At 37.7% G+C, this 21,093-nt stretch overlaps 1 protein-coding gene across 1 annotated transcript in view; it reads right to left on the reverse strand.

The window, feature by feature from the left end:
- LOC149797326 (uncharacterized) overlaps positions 1-6,778 on the reverse strand; it is a 67,239-nt gene extending 60,461 nt beyond the window's left edge. The window contains exon 1 of the mRNA XM_089962051.1: positions 6,465-6,778. Within this exon, the coding sequence (XP_089818177.1) occupies positions 6,465-6,516 (52 nt within the window). The 5' untranslated portion in view covers positions 6,517-6,778. The remainder of the gene's footprint in view (positions 1-6,464) is intronic.
- Between the last annotated feature and the right edge of the window lie 14,315 nt (positions 6,779-21,093).

Genomic DNA, 21,093 nt, shown 5'->3' on the forward strand with positions numbered 1-21,093 from the left:
ACTGCACATTTCCTTTTGAAAATCTGCTGGCTCATGACACTTGAGAAATGTTAGATCAGGCCGTAGTGACCAGCGACGTTACCGTCACCGGGGCCATCATTGCCGTTTCCTATATACAATAAATCGATATAGGCAGTTCCGTTGTCCACCGATGACAGTTTGAGCGGATAAACATTTCTGCTCTCCTCATCGAACCCAAATAAATTGATGCTGATGTCATTTTGCTTTTCAGATGCAGGAACTTCTGTAATTTTTACTGGCAACAAAATTATCGTATAGCCCAGAGTGTAATGAATAACTCGATCTGGGGTTTTGATTGCAGGATGAAGCACACAGAGCCCACGTGAAACATCGCTTGAGGTTATTTTTTACATTCACGAATCCTTGGTTGTTGGCTACAATGTCGGTCAACGGCAACCACGAACTTTTTCTAAGCGGGTTGTACTTTCACGTGTTGACTATGCGTCCATTCACACCCACGAGTATCCAACCCAAGCCGTTGCTCTGAAACGTTTCCACATCGTCTGCTATCTGTCTGTAAATCGATCTGATGTTGATGTCGAGCATGTCAAAATAAGCACTCTGCCTTGTGGCAAAAAGAGCTCCTTGTTGGTCGTCCCTGAACGGTAAATGTAGCCTTCCTCATTGTACTTCGACAATCACGTCATACATGATGCTACTGTGTTTTCTGATATGCGATCTTAGCAAGCATCGTAGTTAATGTTCAGACACAGCAGCCATATCGTCGATCGCCACTGGCTAGTCAAATTTGACGTGATGACTTTTGCCAAAACAGCAAAGACTTGTGCTCTTCTCCTCAACTCCATTGTATATATCTATATTACTTCTTTAATTTAACGTTCAATATCAAAATAAAATGGACACGAGGAAGACCAGTGGAGGAGAAGGTACCATGGTCATCTCAGAAACACACTGAGGTATATCCAGCAATACCATATCCAAAATAAGCTCAAGCGCTTTAATGTGTCAATTACTTAACCCGGCCAAGCGCATGCCTCTTCCATGTCGGATGAAATTTATTAAATTCGGATGCGTATTTAAGCGTATTTTGGAGGTGGTGGGACAGCCCGAGCACGCCACAAAAGGCACATCCGTCATGTTCAGATCGCAGTGTCTAAAATAGCACCGCTGCCTGGGGTGCATTTTCTTATACAGAGAGGTACACTAAGTGAGAGAAGTTAGAGTGACGCTGGAGACAGATTTGTTTCCATGGTAATACAATTGATCGGAACTGCGTATCAAAGGAAAATCTCCTACCAGTCAGGATCTGCGATTTCGTAGCTCCGAACACCTCGCATAATAATTTGGACTATGGGTCGATACTGTTTGGTGATCATTCCCACTTGGTCTCTATTGCCCATTCTAGTTCTACACCTGAGACACCACAAGTTCCCGCTTGTGTTATACTGTATATGTATGCTAAAAAAAGTTGCAGCACAAAAACATTGTTTTGGGACGTGATGCTATCAGTTTGTGAGACAATGCAGTTTTACAGCGAAAGCTGTTAGACAACTTTAAAGCAATGATAAAACTGCTTCAAAGGCGATTTTTCACTGTTTCTCTGTTTGATATAACGGGTGCAATACCAAATTACAGGTGTTGTCGTCCACATCCTGGATCTGTAACGAATTATACAAGGCACCATGCACTGCTCGCAAACTATTTTAAGGTATCGGATAACCTAATCGGGAGTAGGTAAACCAAAATAATCGAAATTCTGGAGGTCGCGTTGTTGTGATTCGATAAACACGACAACCCAGTCAGTTTAAGATCCATCATAATAATTTTGGAGGTTTATCACTGAGCTCACGTTGGGTCTTCTTTTATACAGTAACATATCTTTACAAAAGACACCACATAACATTTTGACACACAGCACTAACTATCTCTATGTGAAAGTTGGACAAAGACGACTTTGCAGTCGCGAGTGTTGTCTTTGTTGCCAGTGACATCAGAGTTCTCCTGAGACATTGTCTCAGAGGGCGACTTCATTAATTCCTTTTTTGTAGGCCCCGAACATGTTTGACTGAGATCAACCAGCCAGGAAGCTTCACTTTACATAAATACCCCTATCCCTTGTGGTTCCAGGAAGCTGGAGTCCTCTTCCAAAGGAAAGGATAGATGTAATTAAAGTTTCAGTGATACCGGCTAGCAGGGATTCGATAATTCACCCTTGTTTTGGCCAGCTGAGATGACAAAAGTGTAAGGACAAGTCGTTTTGTAGCAGCGGCAAGGTTAGCAACTGAAGCAGCTTGGCGATGCATCAAATGATATTAACGTGTCCTGTTAATGAAGTTGAGCTAAGTTTAATCTAAATCGTTATTTTTAAGGAAGCCACCGTAGGAATGTCTTTTTTTTTGCTGCGAAGAGAGGGTGAAGCCTACGGACACGTAAGACATGGCAGTAAATATCACAACAGATGCTATTAAGCATTTTTGAAGAGCTCGAGCTCAAGGTTTTTGCTTCTGTTACGATAATCACGAGCGGCACTGATAATCGCGCGTTTTTGACGTACGCCGTTTCCCATCTCCGCTTTCTGTGTAGCTCCAGTGATCGCTCCAGAGGCTTCATAGAGACCTAGTTGAAGTAATATCGAGCCTTGCAGTTAGGGCACAAACGTTTTGACAAAGCGGACTATCAAGATGGCAATAGAACCAACCTGGACTCGTTTTCCACTGGTACTACCTCGTTTTCTGCTTTTCTTAGGCATGTTTTATACAAATGGGTTTGATGATTTCATGGTTTCATTGTGTAACAGCTCTAGAAATGCAAAGCACTTCCTAGTCGTCTTTCCTAACAGCTTTTGGAATGCAAATCATTTCCACTGACTGTCTTTTAAACAATTACCTTCATTTTGTCGTTGAGCACGTCCAGCATCATAAACAGGTCTGACGTCACCAACAAGTAACACACGCAACCACCGCCAGGATCGCCAATGGTCCACCAAATCTCGACATCTGCTAGATAATCTTTGAGATGTTCGGAATGTTTGGACACATCGAAATGGAAAATGTGGTACAACAACGTAAACATCATCCAGAGACAAATGCGTTCCAGTATCCATATCTTGTTTTTTTTTTCTTCATGACGTCCTACAGTATCACATCTGAACGTGAGCAATTGTTCGTGGCGACGACAAAACTGTACTCAAGTTCTCGTTCGGTATATTGTCTCGAATTGATGTGGACGTGAATGCAAGATACATTAAGATTGACGAAGTGTGCTTGTTTTCGAGTTGTGTACCTGAGCATTTTGTTACATGTAAATTTGGTCTTCATTAAATTAATGCTTTATGGTGAATCGAGACAGAGTGGGTTCTAATTCGAGCATTTGGGCTTCCGATTGGGTGATTTTGGGCATCCAGAGTACGAGCGTCTTCATGATAAACTGGCCATCGGTAACTACAGATACTTTGTACATATACCGTGCAGGAAAATCCCTCTTGAGAATCAGCGCGTGCTTCGTTCTTCTGTCTCGAGTGATTACCTTTTCTATTTACATACCACCAAACATCAACCTAGTACCAAACGAATTAGACAATCTTGTTAAACAACTCCCCGCACCCTTTGTTTTACTCGGGGATTTTAATGGCCAAGACATTTTATGGGGATCAAATCACATAAGTGACAGAGGCCACAAAATAGAAGATTTCATTTCCAGACACGATTTGTGTCTATATAACACCAAATCACCGACATATTTACACCCAGGAATGGGTAGATACACATGTATCGATTTGACAATATTTTCTCCTTCGCTGCTTTAGGACTATGAATGGAAGGTCGCTGTTCACCTTCACAGCAGTGGTCACTTTCCAATATTCCTTGAAAGTAATAACTCTGCCATTGATGACGTAATTCAACAATGGAATATAAAGATGGCCGACTGGGCTAAGTTTGAAACACCCTGTAAACCTAGGCTGAATGAGGATACAGTTTTCAATGTTAATGACCCTATTCAGCATTTTACATCTATTTTAACCGAGATTGCAGAAGAATCTATCCCCTAGTCCTACCCAAAACCTTGGCTCACTAAGGAATGTAAGAAAGCCATTAGACAATGCAGAGAAGAATTGAAAAAATTTAACAATCGTCCGACGCCCAAAAATGTAAGTAAATATCGTATTCTCCGGGCAAAGGCTCGCTGCACAATCAAAGAAAGTAAACGAGCATCATGGAAGAAATATGTTTCTTCTTTAAACTCTCGTTCCTCTACTAAGAAAGTTTGGGACACGATCCGGAAAATAAACGGAAAGAGAAAACACAATTCTCTTCGACATCTGAAACTGAATAATAACATTTTAGTTCAAAACGTGACATAGCAAATGTTCTTGCTGACACATTCTCAAAAGGTTCCTCATGGTCTAATTTTTCAGAAGCCTTCAAAAAATTGAAAACTCAAAAAGAAAGGTCACGTTTAAAATTCACATCCAACAACACGGAAGTTATAACCAACTGTTCTCACTATCAGAGCTTATGGATGCTTTAGACAAGGCCCATGATATATCCGCTGGACCTGACGAAATACATTACCAGTTTTTAAAACACATTACAAAATCATCATTAACATCTCTTTTGAAACGCTTCGATGATTTATGGGTTACTGGTAATCTACCTAAGTTTTTTGAAAGAAGCAATAGTAATACCAGTTCCCAAACCAGGTAAAGATAGCGAAGATCCTAACAACTATCGACCTATTGCACTCACAAGCTGCGTGTGCAAAACAATGGAACGAATGATCAATTCTCGGCTTGTATGGTACCTGGAAACTAACAATTTAATATCTCCTTTCCAAAGTGGCTTTCGTTATGGACGGAGCACCAATGAGCATCTGGTTAGACTGGAAACATTTATTCGCGATGCATTTTATCAAGAAAGAACATTTAGCGGCGGTTTTCTTTGATTTAGGAAAGGCCTATGACACGACATGGAGATATGGGATACTAAATGACCTGCACGAACTGGGTCTAAAAGGCCGTCTGCCCTATTTGATATCCAGCTTTCTCTCAGACAGAGAATTCAAGGTACGAGTGGGCTCTACTATCTCATATATGCACGAGCAAGAGATGGGCATGCCCCAGGGCAGTATTTTATCTGTAACTCTTTTCAATATAAAAATTAATAGCATCACCAAGTGTTTGACTCCTGGTGTGGATTGCTCGCTATATGTTAATGATTTTCTAATACGTTATTCGATCAAAGCACATGCATACAGTTGAAAGACAACTACAGCAAAATATAAACAAGATTCAGAATTGGGCTAGTACTAACGGCTTCAAATTCTCGAAATCAAAAAACGGTATATATGCATTTCTGTCAGTTACGACGACACCAAGATGAATCTAAACTCAAGCTGGACAGAACACCTATTTCAGTTGTTGAGGAAACAAAAATGTTTAGGTATTATTTTTTATTCCACATCGAACGAACTTGAATGCTAAATGCTTAAAAGCACTTAACCTACTTAAAGTAGTAGCGCACACTGGCTGAAAGACTTTCTCAGGGATATATCATGCACTGAATTAACACACGGAGGCATTTGCAGCACAAAATTTTATCACCTTGATGCCGTTACAGCTGATATGGTGGCTTGTTACCCCTTAAGTTTTCTTGGAGCGGGTGAATGTGAACCGTATTGCTCACAGTTTGGTCATCCAGCACGTGAAATGACCAGAGTTGCAATAAACGGGCCGCTGCCACCTGTGGATCTAACTGGATTTGATGAGTTTGAATAATTGGAGTTTGCAACAACGTTCATCCAGTTATTGCTGCTTGGTTTGGCCGTCATTTTAATAAACCAGATACGAAGAAAAATCTCCTAACCTGCTTATCAAAACATAAACATGGTTGGGCTCCAATGGTGCTATTTAGATTAGTGCTCAGTAAGATCATGTTGACATTGCTGACAGTGATAATTTTATGTAGGCCACAACAAATCTTGCTGTCAAAGGATGACAGTATATCGTTTACAAAAGACCAAGGAAAACTTGATTTTATAATAGCAGATACAGCAGCAAGATGAATATTAGCGTCCAGATGGTACGCTTTTGCTTATTATTTGTTTGTAGAAGTAAATTTTAACATTGCTTTAGGTATCTGACAGATACACGGACAAACCATAAACTCAGTTCCTTCTGTTTGTTCATCGGAAGAAATTGATAGATATTATCTATGTCCAGAACAACATGCGCTGTCTAATTCCGGCAATGGGGTTGAGGTACGCTTGCTCAGAAGATCACTGAAGTCAACACTGAAGACGAAATCATTGTTAATGGTCCTAATATCAGATACATGTCTAGGGTTCAAATTATTATTCATTGTTTGCACTGTGAGATTATATGAGTTAATTTCCGTACGTTAAAGCTGCTTTTGCCAAGGCTTCTCATTGGTGAAGTCTAAATTCCTGTGTATTAATAACCTTATTATTAATGATATTAAACTTACCTGCCAATGTGCAGAAAATGAATATCCAGATGAACATTTTCATGGCCACCATATTGACTACCTTTGTTCAAATGTTATCTGTAAGTGAAGATTATATCTCATACATCCGCTGTTGAATATGGTTGATGTTATGTATATACATTGTATTGCGTATTCCTTAGTACCATCTCGAAACATTCAACAAATTAAATTGGCAAGTGTATATTTTTGTCTACCAGTTTTATAAATTATGCCGTCAATAACTGCGACGTCTAGCAAACATCAATATAACGCTCTGTCGTTACCGAGAACTAGAGATGTAACAATGATGCAAGAGTGAATATATATGTGAACAAATATGAACAAATGTACCATAACGCATCCGGGTTTGCATATAATATGGGAACGAAGATTATTCCGGATCATACATGCAAAGAAGGTAGCCCGTATTCATAAAATATTTATCATAAGTATATCATTTCCTGATTAATGCAGTCTGATGGCAAACGAATGTTATCAACTCTAGCAGCCGGACGCGATGTGATCCTCGCCCACAAGAATAACATAACAGACCTCGTTGCTGGAGCGAATTCATTGCTTGAATTCAAAGATTTTGCTAAATGTCAATCATAACTGTACCAATGTAACAGAAAAAAAATGGTTTAAGCATATAAAATAATTTGGTAAAATAGGAAAATACAACACTGATACATTTTGTAGATAAACGGTAACCAATACTTCACATGCACAACATGTGGTAGCATGCAGCTGAACATACGTTGAGCATTTAAATGTTACGACAGCATTAAGCCTGCACTGTGAATCGATTTTATTACACCTGAAAACCTAACTGCTTAAAATCTTGGACAAAATGCAACACGTAAACAATCCACCTAGCAGTCTTACGTGATCCATGGAAAATGTATTCTTCTACTGTAACAATGTTGAGAAAATACCCAATAAATAACGATGTATTGACTGTTTGGCAACTCACGTACCTGCACAGGCAATACTAGTATCTTTGCTGTCAAACTCCCTCTCTTTATCATTCCCTCTCTTTCTCTCTCTCTCTCTCTCTCTCTCTCTCTCTCTCTCTCTCTCTCTCTCTCGCACAATTAACCCCATGAACATTCTCCAGGACTGTTTCTATAATTTCGACGAAAAGGAGAAATCGCGTATCTATGATTTGAACCCAAAGTATAACTCGAATGGCTGGAATGGAATAAATCGTACAGGATGCTTTTGCAGTGTAATGCTAATTCAACGTCCTTATTGTAAAACTGTATCACGTAGTGGAAACATACTTGAAAAAGTGTATTTGTCAATGTCTTGTCTATTTCATAAACATAAATGACTAGGGAAAATCTCTGTTATTGATGTGTGAGAGAGATCTCTGTTTTTTATTGTAGAGATAGTAAATTAAACAAACGGTTTACAACAAAAAGTTTAATTCACCTAGAATATATTCTGGACCAAGGTCACAATTTCAGAATTATTTTATTTAAACAATGCATTATATTACAACTCTGAATAATATCGATTGAGAGGTGAATAGTGATTTCCAAATACCTGATAACAAATATCCTTTTGGTTTCAGGAATCCTTTTAAATGATCCTCATATTCTCATATCAGTCCATGCACAAGTATTATGTTTTTCACGTTCCTAGAACAAGTTTAAGCTCTACAGTAAAATCGTTTTGTTCATAATGATATGAATTTCAGACGATGAGCTTTGGAAAAGGGATAATTTATATGGGCATATATAAATGTTACAGTTTACACAGATAAATGATACCGCACGCTGATAAAGAAATGCATTTTATTATTACATCTTTCAAACAGCAATGTGTCTGTTCATCCGTTTATTTAAATTATACCATTGCTGTCTTTATATAACGTAATTATCATTATGGATGTATTATATCTTTTCTTTAAAACTGTTGAATGGAGTGTGCAGAAAAAGATCATACGCATTCAATTAATATTTATTTAAATGATTATAAGTGATAACATGGTCTCTTAATGGGTACTTTGCGTCTTCTGAATGCCTCTGCACTTAGAACGAATCTACACAATCAGTCGTCCGAAAGAGAAATAATGTATAATTGCAAACACAATCCATCATTAATGATTTGCAGACACCACAATTGGGTCATCTTTTGAAAAGATATACATCTTACAATATATTGATTACACGTATAGGTCGCATTAGTTTTCTGAGCAACCCTCTTCTTTTATATTGTCTTGCTTTCCCTTAGCATGTCTTTTCTAATCGCATCATTAAAGGAATCTCATTCAATCTTACTAATCCGCTAAGTCTGCGTTAAATAGGAAATTAGGAAATATAATCAGTTTGCTCTGCTAAGGTAGGGCAAGTAAATACAGACTGGTTTGGTTGTTGTTCTTCTACAGAATAGCAAGTGTCTTAAAAATAATGTTCACTGCATCATATCTATAATAAAGTATCAAGGGCCTATTGGTTTGGCAAGCTCGTAGAGAGCGTGACTCTTATTGGTTTGGGCATTGTTTTCTTTTTTCCTAACATACTATTAATTTTTACCTTCACTGACAATTTCATAGCATGGTTGCTCCTTACTGACTTTGCGAACAAGTGTTACTTGTCGATACTTGGAACTGGGCGTGTTGTAAATAGGAAACTCGATGTAATTGTCCTTAAGACGCAAATCCTCTACAATTTAACGTTGCGGATTCTTTGAAGATGCTACAAACATTCTCTCATTTATTAGGAATCTTTCATTCTTCATATCGGGTAATTTGATATATGGTAATGTTTGATGATAATCTTCATCTTATTTGCCTACATTATGCATTTAGTGAACTAATATAATGTTATTAATTATAAAATATCGATTACTATTGCCAGTCCAAGAGCTTGGAGCTGGAAACTAGATTGATATGTTTGTAATGCTGTGCACTTATGGCTTTCAAAGGAAACACTTATTGCTGTCTGACAGTGTTTCGACAATGCTAGAGTCGAAGAAGAAAGATGAACTTACACATTTGTGTGCTTTAACATTTGATTGAATTGAAATATATTATCTTCAGTTAAAAAGCGAGAATTATGAAGGACATAGACATGATAGCTGTGCATAATGGTTGATTACGATACCTTGTCCACAGTGTTCGTTCAAGTACAATTTCTAATCAAGCGCTTTAACAGAAGAACAGAAAATAAAGCATTGCAACTGCTGTAAAGGTCACACTCGCCCGAAAATGCCACAAGTGATATTCGCCATAGACATTGCATACAATGTCGCCGGTAACATTTACCTGTTACATTAACGCCGGTAAATGCGCAAACACCGATCAACAGCATAACTTAAAAATCTTCAAATTTCTGGCAATACAACACTTTCAATGTTTGCAATGTGTCTTAATGACTTACTAAATATTACAGACGTCAATAAATGTCACTATGTTGGAGAAAAAGTCTGAAACCCCAAAATATACGTTCAAAAATACCGCCATTTGCATATCAAACGAGGAAATAGTTCTTATCCATCTATTCCTCAATGCAACAGGGTGGAAAGGAATGTAGGGAGCTTTGACAAGAGTCATGTTTTTAAACTTTAAAACTACTAATCTGCGCTGTGTCATGTTTTATTGCACAAAAATATTTTAATCTTTTGGAACAAAATATGTTTAATAATGTATGCATATTATTGAGTGTGTGTATGTGTGTGTGTGTTTGTGTGTATGTAAGGAAAGGTTAATGGCGTGAGGGAACAGTGTTAATTTGGCCAAGTTGAAACAGGAGTGAGGAGAGTCTTGTTCTATAATTGGCTCTAATTGAAAAAATAATTTTGCACAAAGGATCACAATTTCATCTGTTATCATAATTAGTTATATAACCGCGCTTTATAACACACTTTCATATTTACTTTCAACAACCATGGAAAGTAATGTTTTATTTACATTCATTAATCAACTTAGAGAACTTATACTATTGCTTTTATTGTACACGAAATATGCCCATGTAGAGACGACCAGTTGCTGTGTAATGTTAGTTCAACTTAACAAGATCAAAGTTCCTCGAAGTCCGATCAAAGAAAAAGAGATTCACTAATAGAAAGCGGAAATTTTCGAGACCTCTCTTGTCAATAGTTCTGACACTAGAGGACACTGAATGTGAATCATTTTTTTGTTGTTGTCTTTTTCATAACGAACTGAAGTAGATGTTAACAGCGATGTGAAAGAAGGTAATACACCATGTTTTTAGGACACACCAAAACAAATTGAACCATTATGATCATTTACAACTGAGAGTTTTGTAAATTATCTAGCTGGAGTTCATCTGTACAAAAAACTTAAAACTGTTACAAAGTAATATTGTATCTAGAAATCTCAGACGAGCTGAATTATTTGTATTATAATGATGTTCGGTGACATTTTGAAGGTCAGTTCTTCTTGACTTCAAACACAGGTAGTAGCATAAAGTAAATATTCAGCTATTTATAATGAGTTGAGTTTCAGAAACTAATGTAACCAATATTTATGTCATGTAGTTGAATAAAAGCGGTGGAAACAAGTGAACTGATGGCCATGCAGATAATTGGTGTGATACTCTGTACGAAGTTATTCTAAAGTACAGTTTCCAAATATTCACTTACTTATCATTATCTTCATTATGATTATCTCTTTTCTTTAGCGCAAACAAATAGTTTAAGTAAATTGAAAGACTAACCCATGCTATATAACTGCAACCGAGGTCTCACTCAACAACGATCCCAGCATTATCAATAGGTTCATGTGTACACGTGTTTTATCGGGGGGGGGGGGGTGGTTGGGGGGGAGAGTATGGTGTAAAATTAAAGAATGAGGACTAGCCTATTCTTCCGCCTTGATTATTTTGGTTATGAATTATGAGGCACTGTTTATAAAAATAAAAAAATCTGAATTTGTTAATAAATGTTTGTTCATGGTCATTTTCTGTCTCATATTTGTAATTCGTGCATGTGCTTTCATTCTCGTTATTTTATCTGCTTTGAATTTCTGAAAGGATCTTCGTATTCACGTCCGAAAAAATCATCCTGACATGTGTTCTGTCTCCTCTATTAGACATAGGCATATTTCCCTTTAAGCCTTCGTCTCTGGGATATAAAACTGCATTCGCCAGTTTTGCCGTTTATATTCGACAATAATAAGATCGAGTGTGAATAGCGAGGCTTTTTGTACACTGCAGAGACTGAAGCACCTACAGGAACGGGCGAAGGAGTTAAATCATCTTCGAAGGAGACATAGATATGTGAAACGAAGTGGTGCTTACTTAAATGAAAGTACCAAAACATTTGCTACAAGATGTCCTGGGAGAAGAAAATGAAAAATAAAAGTAGACTACATGGGTCCGAAAGAACTGCTTTGGTGCACCAACCGATGGAATAGCGTCATCTCCAACAAGAACAATCTGAGATGTTGCACCAAGGTTTACGTCACCACAACAGCAAAAGCTACAGAAACACCCACCACTGCCAGCATTAGAATATTTTACACCAGCAGAGTATTGGGCATTTGAGGCTAGATATGCTTGATATAACCTTTCTGCTTCCATTAATATTTGAAGCTGAAACCAGTGAGTCGATGTATCTGCGGATTCTGGGAAGTACGGCCAACGTGTGGTCATTAAGCAAGTCCATTTTCAGGGTCATTTATAATGTCTATTTCACGGCCATCTAGGCTTAAAGTATTGCCAAAATGTATGTATGTATGTACGCATGCACCAACGCACGCACGTACGCATGTATGTATGTATGATGTATTTCTCTGCGTCTTTATTCTAAAAATCAAAACTTGAACTACTCTTTCTCACTTTCTTTGTTCTGTTTGAATGATGATATGATGTAGGTGTGGATGCAATAGCGTGTAAGTAAAGGGTAGCTTCTATACTTCCGATGACTATTCTTTCCTCTCTCTATTCTTGTTTGAAGGGGTATGTTGTGAATGGTCAAGAGGAATAATGGGTCGTCATTAGGTGTTAGTCCTCATTATTTAACCCACCTAAACCCCTGAACATCCACTCCCCCTTATACATCTAATTATCATTGCAATAGTCTGGTTGCCTAATAGCATGAATGTAGCATTATCAACAGCTTCACTACTAGTAGAGCCTACAGCAGCCCACCATCTTAAATTCCCACATAACCCATAGCGGCCCACACAGTTACATTCCTATAACGCCAATAATACATTCTAGGTTAATTATGTGGATCTTTAAACCTTAAATTCTAACGTTAAGTCTCGCAAGCCTTATATCACCTTTTAATTTGATAGCTGTGTGACATAGAAACATTAAATTCCCGTAAGTCCCATAATACCATATATTTAAAATGAGAGGATTTTCCCAAGAGACCCATACCACGCCCTATGTCTAGTTACGTTGATGATGCAGTCGGCATTACCAATAGTTCGATGAGAATGACATCTAGGTTTTAAGTGCAAGTGGATTATTTATGAGTGTATGGTCAATTCCAAAACAGGTAGTTGATTGTATGCATCCTGCTTACTTTTCTGTAGAAATTATCTCTTGTGCATCAAACATAAACATTATATTCAACAATTGTGTACAATTCTTGTCCGCTGCATGAGACCCTAATATGCATTCTAATTATTGATTGTTTGCATTTTAACGGACACATTAGCTCATCCAATATTATTTTTTACTGAGACAATAGACCAGCCGACGTTTGTCTGAAAATAGACATTTGTGGCGCGTATTTACATAAGGTTTAAAGTCAGTCGGAGGTAAAAGTAAGTTTGTGCTCAGTAACTGTGAATTAAAATTTGTTCTAAAATTAATTATGTACATGAAACGCAAATTTTCAATATGCAGTACGCATAAAGTATTTAATCACTTTTGTTCACGGTGTTTGCGGCAGCAGCGAGAGGAGGGCAGCCGATTATTTCGGAGAGCGTACCATCCGGGCCTTGGAAAATGTTGATTTCTTTGTTGCCAAAAACCAGTGAGAGCCTTCTATGCAAGATCAATACAAAAAATACACGAATTGATTGCTCATCCTTCTAAGCTCAATGGAAAAATACTGCCATTGATTAATCAACCATTCTAAACTTCTAGGAAAACTACTGGCACTGACTACTCTTGACAGACATATTTTAAATAGCACAAAAAAAGCTCAATGGAAAAATAATGGCACCGATATCTCTACTAATTTCAGTGTGTAATAAGCACAACGAAGGATATTTATTTCTTTCATTTTAGTTCTGTTTTTTATAATATTATTTCCTTCTCTTGTTGTTCTCTCTCTGCTAGAGATCCACCTGGATTTAATAACTTCAGCCACTCTCGATCGATCGATAATACGTCTTTTATGCGTGACTTTACACATTCCATTGCCAAATCAATAACACTAGCGTCTGTTACAAGTTTTTATGATTTAAAAAAGAACATAGGCCTATCTAACTATGCTAGAGACCGATTAAAACAAAATTTATGTAGTTTATCGTGTTGATGAATACCCACTTATCAGTGATATTAATGAAAATATATCTTTATAATTAGTGTGTGGTCAGGTCATTGAACTGAAATGTGGTATAAATTATACAGCTCACATGGATTTACTACCTTCAGCTACTTTAGATCGATAACGTCTTTTTTATGGATGACTATATACATTACATTGCCAAATCAATAACACTAGTGTCTGTTACAACTGGTTATATAATAAGATCGGCCTATCTATGTCAACGACTAATTAAAACCATACCAGATTTGTAGTTTAGCGTTTTGATAAAATGTTCACTGACCAATAAAATTAATGAAAATATATCTGTACAGTTATGTGTTGCCAGGCCATTCAACTTAAATGCGTATATTAAGAGCAGTACAAATACTCTCGAGGCCCGGGCGTTGTAAGTTCAGAGGTTAAAAAAAATGCAGTACGTTACTTACTTCTCAATTAATAATTTCATATTACTAAAACTATGATCACGATTTCTTCCTGCATTTCCTCGCGAACAAATCTGTGATTTTGTTTATCGAGTTAATATTTGTTGTCTTTTATTCTAGCCTCGTTGTCCTCATGACGGCTTTTATCATAATATCGTTTTCGCGCTCTGTATTGTTTATCACCACATGGAACACAAAGTTCTGACATTCCCAATATCCTATCCCTCATTTCATGCTCTGTTTTGGCCCTAAGTGTCTACGCAAGACACTCGCTAAATGATATTCTTAACTCATTACAACAATATTTTCCACATGGGGTTGTCGATTAAAATTGTAGGCCTCTTACAAGTATTTTGTGCTCGTGACATTATTATATAATATTCCGGGGTAATGATCACTTAGAGAACATCATGTATTAATTGTACAATGGGTAGATGGACTGTAGCAAAACAATTGCAAGGACAGTAGTATAATCTCAAAAAAGTCAAAAGTTAACCTAGAAATTGTGAGAAATCAGATTAAATCGTTAGAAACTACGAGAGAAGAGTTTGCAAGATTATCTATGATTAAACCAGATGCAGACAGGTTAATTTTGATAAAGTAGAATATAAGGAAAAATTCACGACTTTTCATTTACAATTACACGAATATATCGGAATGGTAAAGGAAGAGTTCACGCGGGACGGTGCAGCTCATGTTTGGTTAAAGTTCCGGATCGGATAGATTACGGCAGTATTTTAATTGATACTACAATGAATGACCATCCCGGGTGATGTTTATTGATCGTGTAGCTGGTTATACAAGTTATTTATGTAGAATTAAATTTATTGTTGAAAACGATGGTGTGGATGTCCCAACATGGATTATCCGGGATAAGCTGTTTGACAATGACGAGGACGTGGACTGCATGTCGTCGTTGAAGAACAAATTCTGCACCGGGAATTCCGACAGGCATCAATAAACCATATCATAAAAAGTCATATCCTGAGACTGATGTTGCTTACGTACTTTATATTTTAAAGGAGTCCAATAGTCATGCTCTTCAAACAATGCGAACTGGTTTCTTAAACTGTGTAGCTCAGCGGTCACATAACATCCTATGAATGCCCGACGAGGTAAAGGATTAAACAGAATCACGAATAAAAAATAAACGAATGGTCAGATCGTGTTAACGACAGTGGAGCCCGTGTGGAAGACATCGCAGTGTTGGAAAAGCGATTAAAGTTTCCGATATTAGTATACACATTAGCCCACGAGGTTTTGCACAATTCCGGCAAATAGCGCACTAAAGGTGCCCCTGTAATGATAATTGACCACAATGCGCATGCATGGACCGCACGTGTAACAAAATTTCCGCCGAAAAAAACTGTAGTGTTACTACGGTAATATTTTTGAGGAACTTTAAAACTGTAATATTACCACTGTAATGTTTTGAGGAACTTTATAATATTAGTAAGCGCGAGACAGTCTCGGTCTTTCTGTTTCAGAGTGATATAAGATCGGAACGGTGATTTGATTATTTTGTGCTATCTCTCCATGATAAAATAACAAAGGCAGAGCTAAAATTCGATATACATGAATTATTGAATAAATGTTTTGCAATATTGCCTACGGCTGCTCCTCTCGTATAGCAAAAATATTCATGGCGCCCAATGCAGAAAGACTTTCTCAGGGATATATCATGTATTGAATTAGCACACGGCGGCCTTTGCAACACAAAATGTAATCACGCTGATGTAATTTCAGATGATATGATGGGTTGTTACTCCACAAGTTTAATTGGAGCGGGTGAATGTGAGCCGTATTGCTCATAATTTGCTCATCAAACACGTGAAATGACCAAATTTGTAATAAACGGACCGTTGCCACCAGTGGATCTTACTGGATTTGATGAGATTGAATCATTGGAGTTTGCAACAAAGTTCATCCAGTTATTTTTGCTTGGTTTGATCGTCATTTTAATAAACCAGATACGAAGAATAATCTACTAATATGCTTTGCAAAAGATAACCATAGCTGGGCTCCAATAATGCTATTGAGATTTGTGCTCGATAAAATCACATTGACATTGCTGACAGTGAGCACGGAGATAATTTCATATAGGCAACAAAACAGTATTACTGCCAATGATAAGAATAGATTATTTGCAAAAGATATTGGCCGAACAACTATTGTCCAAGTTACCCAGGGACCCTTATTTGATAACTAGTACCGTTGCTCATGGTTAATTATGGACCAAGAAGAACTTAATTTTGTAATAGCAGATACAGAGGAAAAGGGTTATTAACGTACAGAGATGGGGCAGACTTACCAGATGGACCGCAATCGGTTCCATCGTCAGCTACTACGAAGGAGATTCTCCCCAGTTTACTCATTTGTAAGCATCGATGCTGGCATATGCATCAATAAACCTTTTATCGATTATTAATCGATTTCCAAATGAGGCTGTTAGAGTCGCCACGGATTCAATTTATAAAAGTATAATAAAAATATATTTTTTTAAAAAATCTCCCGATGATGCACACTAACAACACTGACTCAACTAGGGGTCATTGGAGAATAAACATGCCAAAGTACGTAATTTATCTGAATCTGGATATCCTAAACCTCATCGTGTATATTACCGCACCGATACTTTACAACATCCGTCATCGGCGCCATCAGTAAATGATCGTATTACATGACATAAATCATTTTATTTTAATGGTTCTTGTGGTTCTGGTTTAATCACGCGTGCGTTAGAACCAAAGAGAAATTCCGATATGTTAGTGCTAACCCCAACTCTCTGGCCTGACAGAGAGATGAAACAAAGGGGTTTTAAGTCTTTCCCTTACCTCAGCTTCTTTCCATGGAAGGGCATGCGTAGACACCAACAAGAATAGGTGAAAAAACAATATTCCCAAAGTCATCATTTTGGAAGAAGTATGTGTCCAACAAATGTTTGAAATATTTCTTGGTTGTTAGAAACAAAACAAATTTCCGGCGTTCATGGGCAACCATCTCCGTTTACAGGATAATCGCCAGATAAATGGCTTCGAGATCACGTTGACGTTTACGAGTAAATGTTGATGGCCACGGGCCAGCGATGAAGCATTACGAGAGCTGATAGTGTGGATTAGACTTCAGCCAGACAAGATTCGATGTATGATAATGCTCAGCGTTATTCCAGAAACAGCAATCAATGACTCTGGAACTTGTGGCGCCCAAATAATCTGAATGGTGCGTCCTAAAAAATGTTTCGTGATTCACATCAGCCAAGATCATTTGAATTTCATAAGGAAAAAATTAACGTTGGCAGTTCCAGTATGTTATCGTTCATCGGATACTCGTCGCCATAATATTCTCGTAAATATTGCAGTAACGTGGCCTATGCAGCCTTAAAAGCTCGTTCTTAATAACATAGTTGTTGTTCCCCTGCAGGCTTATGCACAACCATCGTTCTGTACTCTACGATATGCAATAACAATTCATTCATAGCCGGAACTAACAATCTCAGATACCAATATTGGGATTGACATGATGATGTCGAATGGTGAAATTTAGTGTATTTGGCAGAATCTCGAGCTACAGGAATGTTTGAGATACAAACAATTGTCTACGATAATTCCATGATGGTTTATAATCAGCCGCAATGCACACGAGTCTAGCAGATGGCCAGTCCCCCTCGTGCCAATCCCTGGCACGGAAATGAAAAATGTAACAGTCTGTCAGAGAGATGACACAAACATAAATGCAGGTTGATCTTGATCCATAATTTATCATGGTGCTGAAGCAAAGACAAAATAATAACTGTGCCTGCTTTAACAAAATAAGGTTGCGGAAATATTTTCGTAATGACGAAAGACAATTCACCGTGGAGAGAATCGATAGTGTTCTCGGCAACACATGCGAAAATTCGCTCTGACGTGTCTTGAATGTAAACGACGTCGAGGAGGAAGTGTCCTTTCCTATCGCTAATCCAACCTAGTGGTAATGTCTCACGAATTAATTGTAATTATTCACGGATAAATCTACACTGAGGAGACACATATTCTAGTCTGTATATTGTATTCCTACTAGTAGATCTCACGACGCTATAAATGTTGGTTACACTCTAGACAGGATCAGTTGCTCTTTTTTCTACTACCTTCAGGTTCACCAGGTTCATATAAATACCTGACAGCTACGTTACTGTCCAGCTCCAGTCTCACCGGCGAAACGCGCGGCTTACCGGTATGTGTTTCGTCGCGATGGCATCAACGGTTTTCATAGCAGTTGCACTTGTGACTACGATGTTTAACGCGGATAGCACGTGAGGTAGTCTCGCAACCCTTTCAGTAATTCCTAGGCGGACTGATGTCCAAAAAATCGCTGAGCAAGTGTTTGATTAAATCATTCAACGATTGTCTAATAGCGATGCATGTGGCATGTCCGCGTCTGATTTTAACGTTATATTGTTTCATATGCGATGATACTGCGCCACGAAATACCTTTCCTGGATCAACCTATAGCAATCGTGGCCATCGCAGGCCACCGGACGGCCCGGGTCCTCGGGAATAATTTCTTTCAAACGTGGCCGAGATTTCAGTTGCTGTTTTAGTTGATAGAGTTTCCGCTTACTTGTATCTGCTCGCAAACTCGACGACATGTCAGCGCGTATTTGTATGTACGAGTCTGTATTTTTCGTGTGCCAGTGATAGTGTCATGTTGTAAAAACAAAATATCTGCCTGAGAAACTTTGTTATGAGTGCTGACAGGAAGCCGTCCATGTTGAATCGTTTTTGGGTGGTGGTGGATAAATTTGCCATATTCCCTGTCGGGATAACCAATCTGCATCAACATCACGCAAGGAACCCGCACCAAGTTTTTTAATCGCTGCTATACCTTTCCAATATCCTCTTGGACTATAATAAGTCGACTCCATTATATTAATAACCGGACAATTAGTTTCTAGTCCGCACGGCTAACTGACCACCCAAAGCCGATCTTATAAACCAGTTGGCGAAGGATTCTCCCATGTTTTTATTTTGTTATCGACTTCGTCGTGTGAATCAACTTGACATCAGCGATACTTCATTCTTGCAGATCTTTATTTGTATGCACTACATCATGGGCGTGGCACGCTTGATCAATCTCATTCACTGGAAATTCGCTTGGTTTTCGTTGATTTGTTTCGGCATATCTGATATCAAATCGTGTTCCAGGACCACGGTAATGATATCGCGGAAGATGTTTATCCCTTGGATACTTAGCCCAAGAGGCTCCACAGCAATATCACCACCACATAACGTCTCGAGAGACTCCACAAACTTACATTATTTATAATGCCGCATCTTACACAGTTGCCTATACGTAAACGTCTTTGTTGCTCTTAGCGTAGTTGTATCCGTAATCGTCTTGCATCGAACACAATATAGGCTAATGATTATAAAAAAAATATATTTTTATAATATGAACGTTATTGACTTTTCATCAACACGCGGGCAACCGCCCGTGAAACATCATCCAGCATTACCAAATTGTATTCAAGGTGAAATATATCGTTATTCACTCGGAAGAAGCACATTTTCTTATCATTTTATACTCAAACATATTGGCTAACAGGATGTACTGTTTAACATATTAAAGTAACATATTTCTTACTGAATCCCACGCAATGTTTGCTATCACAGTTTATGTTCTGCTGCATGTTTGTGATTATTCACACTGCAAATATAAACATTTACATAACTGTCCGTCCCAATTCCATCTAAAATAGCATATTAATACAAATATATTCGAGCAATGGTTGATTTGGTTTTGACGCGAGACAGCCACAATTATCTCGCACTTCTATTTTGCTTGGCAAATCCAGTACTTCACAGCCTAGCATAAATATAATCCTTATTTGTTCTACCTGTTTTGGTGAATGATGACTTTGTTCCGGAATATATATTATTCTAGTCAAAAGATGATTGTACTCTAATTCGTTAGCATTTTTTATTTACGAACAACTATGTCTTACCGCCACTAATATAAATTGTTATATCGCATGAATTATAAGTCTATAGCAGCAATTGTTATTATTATTATTAGTTTTATTTGTTTATATTTAGGTTCCCCAGTTTCGAATTATTCACTTGACTTTTAAATCACTTGTTCACTTGATAGTGTCACGTTAAGCATTTGTTTCATTTGTTACCATCGAAGTGCAATTCTCTCATATTCAGTTGTGTTTCTGATAGGTTTTGTTTCTTGACGTTGCAAGGTTTTAAACAGATCCACGTCCCCGATAATTTGTATTGGACGTGGTACAAATAAATAAGAAAATACACGTCTCTTTTGTACATCCAAATATCCCTCAATACATTACTATAGACTGTACCTGGCTAGCCGTTGCGTCTACAGCCTTATGGAAATATATTAAGTTTTACGGCAGTCATTCATCAAAAGAGTTATTCAGAAATATTAACAGTTGTTCGTGGTGACACGAAGATATTTTAATTAACGAAAATAACCTTTACAAAAATTTGCCTATCAGCTGTTAGTATGAGATAGCAATTGTCTTTTGCAAAATTAGTTTTCTTTGATTTTTAGCTAGATACTATATGTGTGTATTTTTATATAATATAACAAATGCGAACTCTTACATCAAGTCTAGGAAAGTTGTACGCCCTTAACGTGAAGGCTAGGTTTGAAGCTGACAGAAATCAACATGACTTTGCATTAAAAACAAGTATTCCCGCTCTTTTAATCCCATAGGCACATCG

The sequence above is a fragment of the Sinohyriopsis cumingii genome, chromosome 6 (assembly GCF_028554795.1).
Source record: "Sinohyriopsis cumingii isolate HCF-2022 chromosome 6, ASM2855479v2, whole genome shotgun sequence".
NCBI lineage: Eukaryota > Metazoa > Mollusca > Bivalvia > Unionida > Unionidae > Sinohyriopsis > Sinohyriopsis cumingii.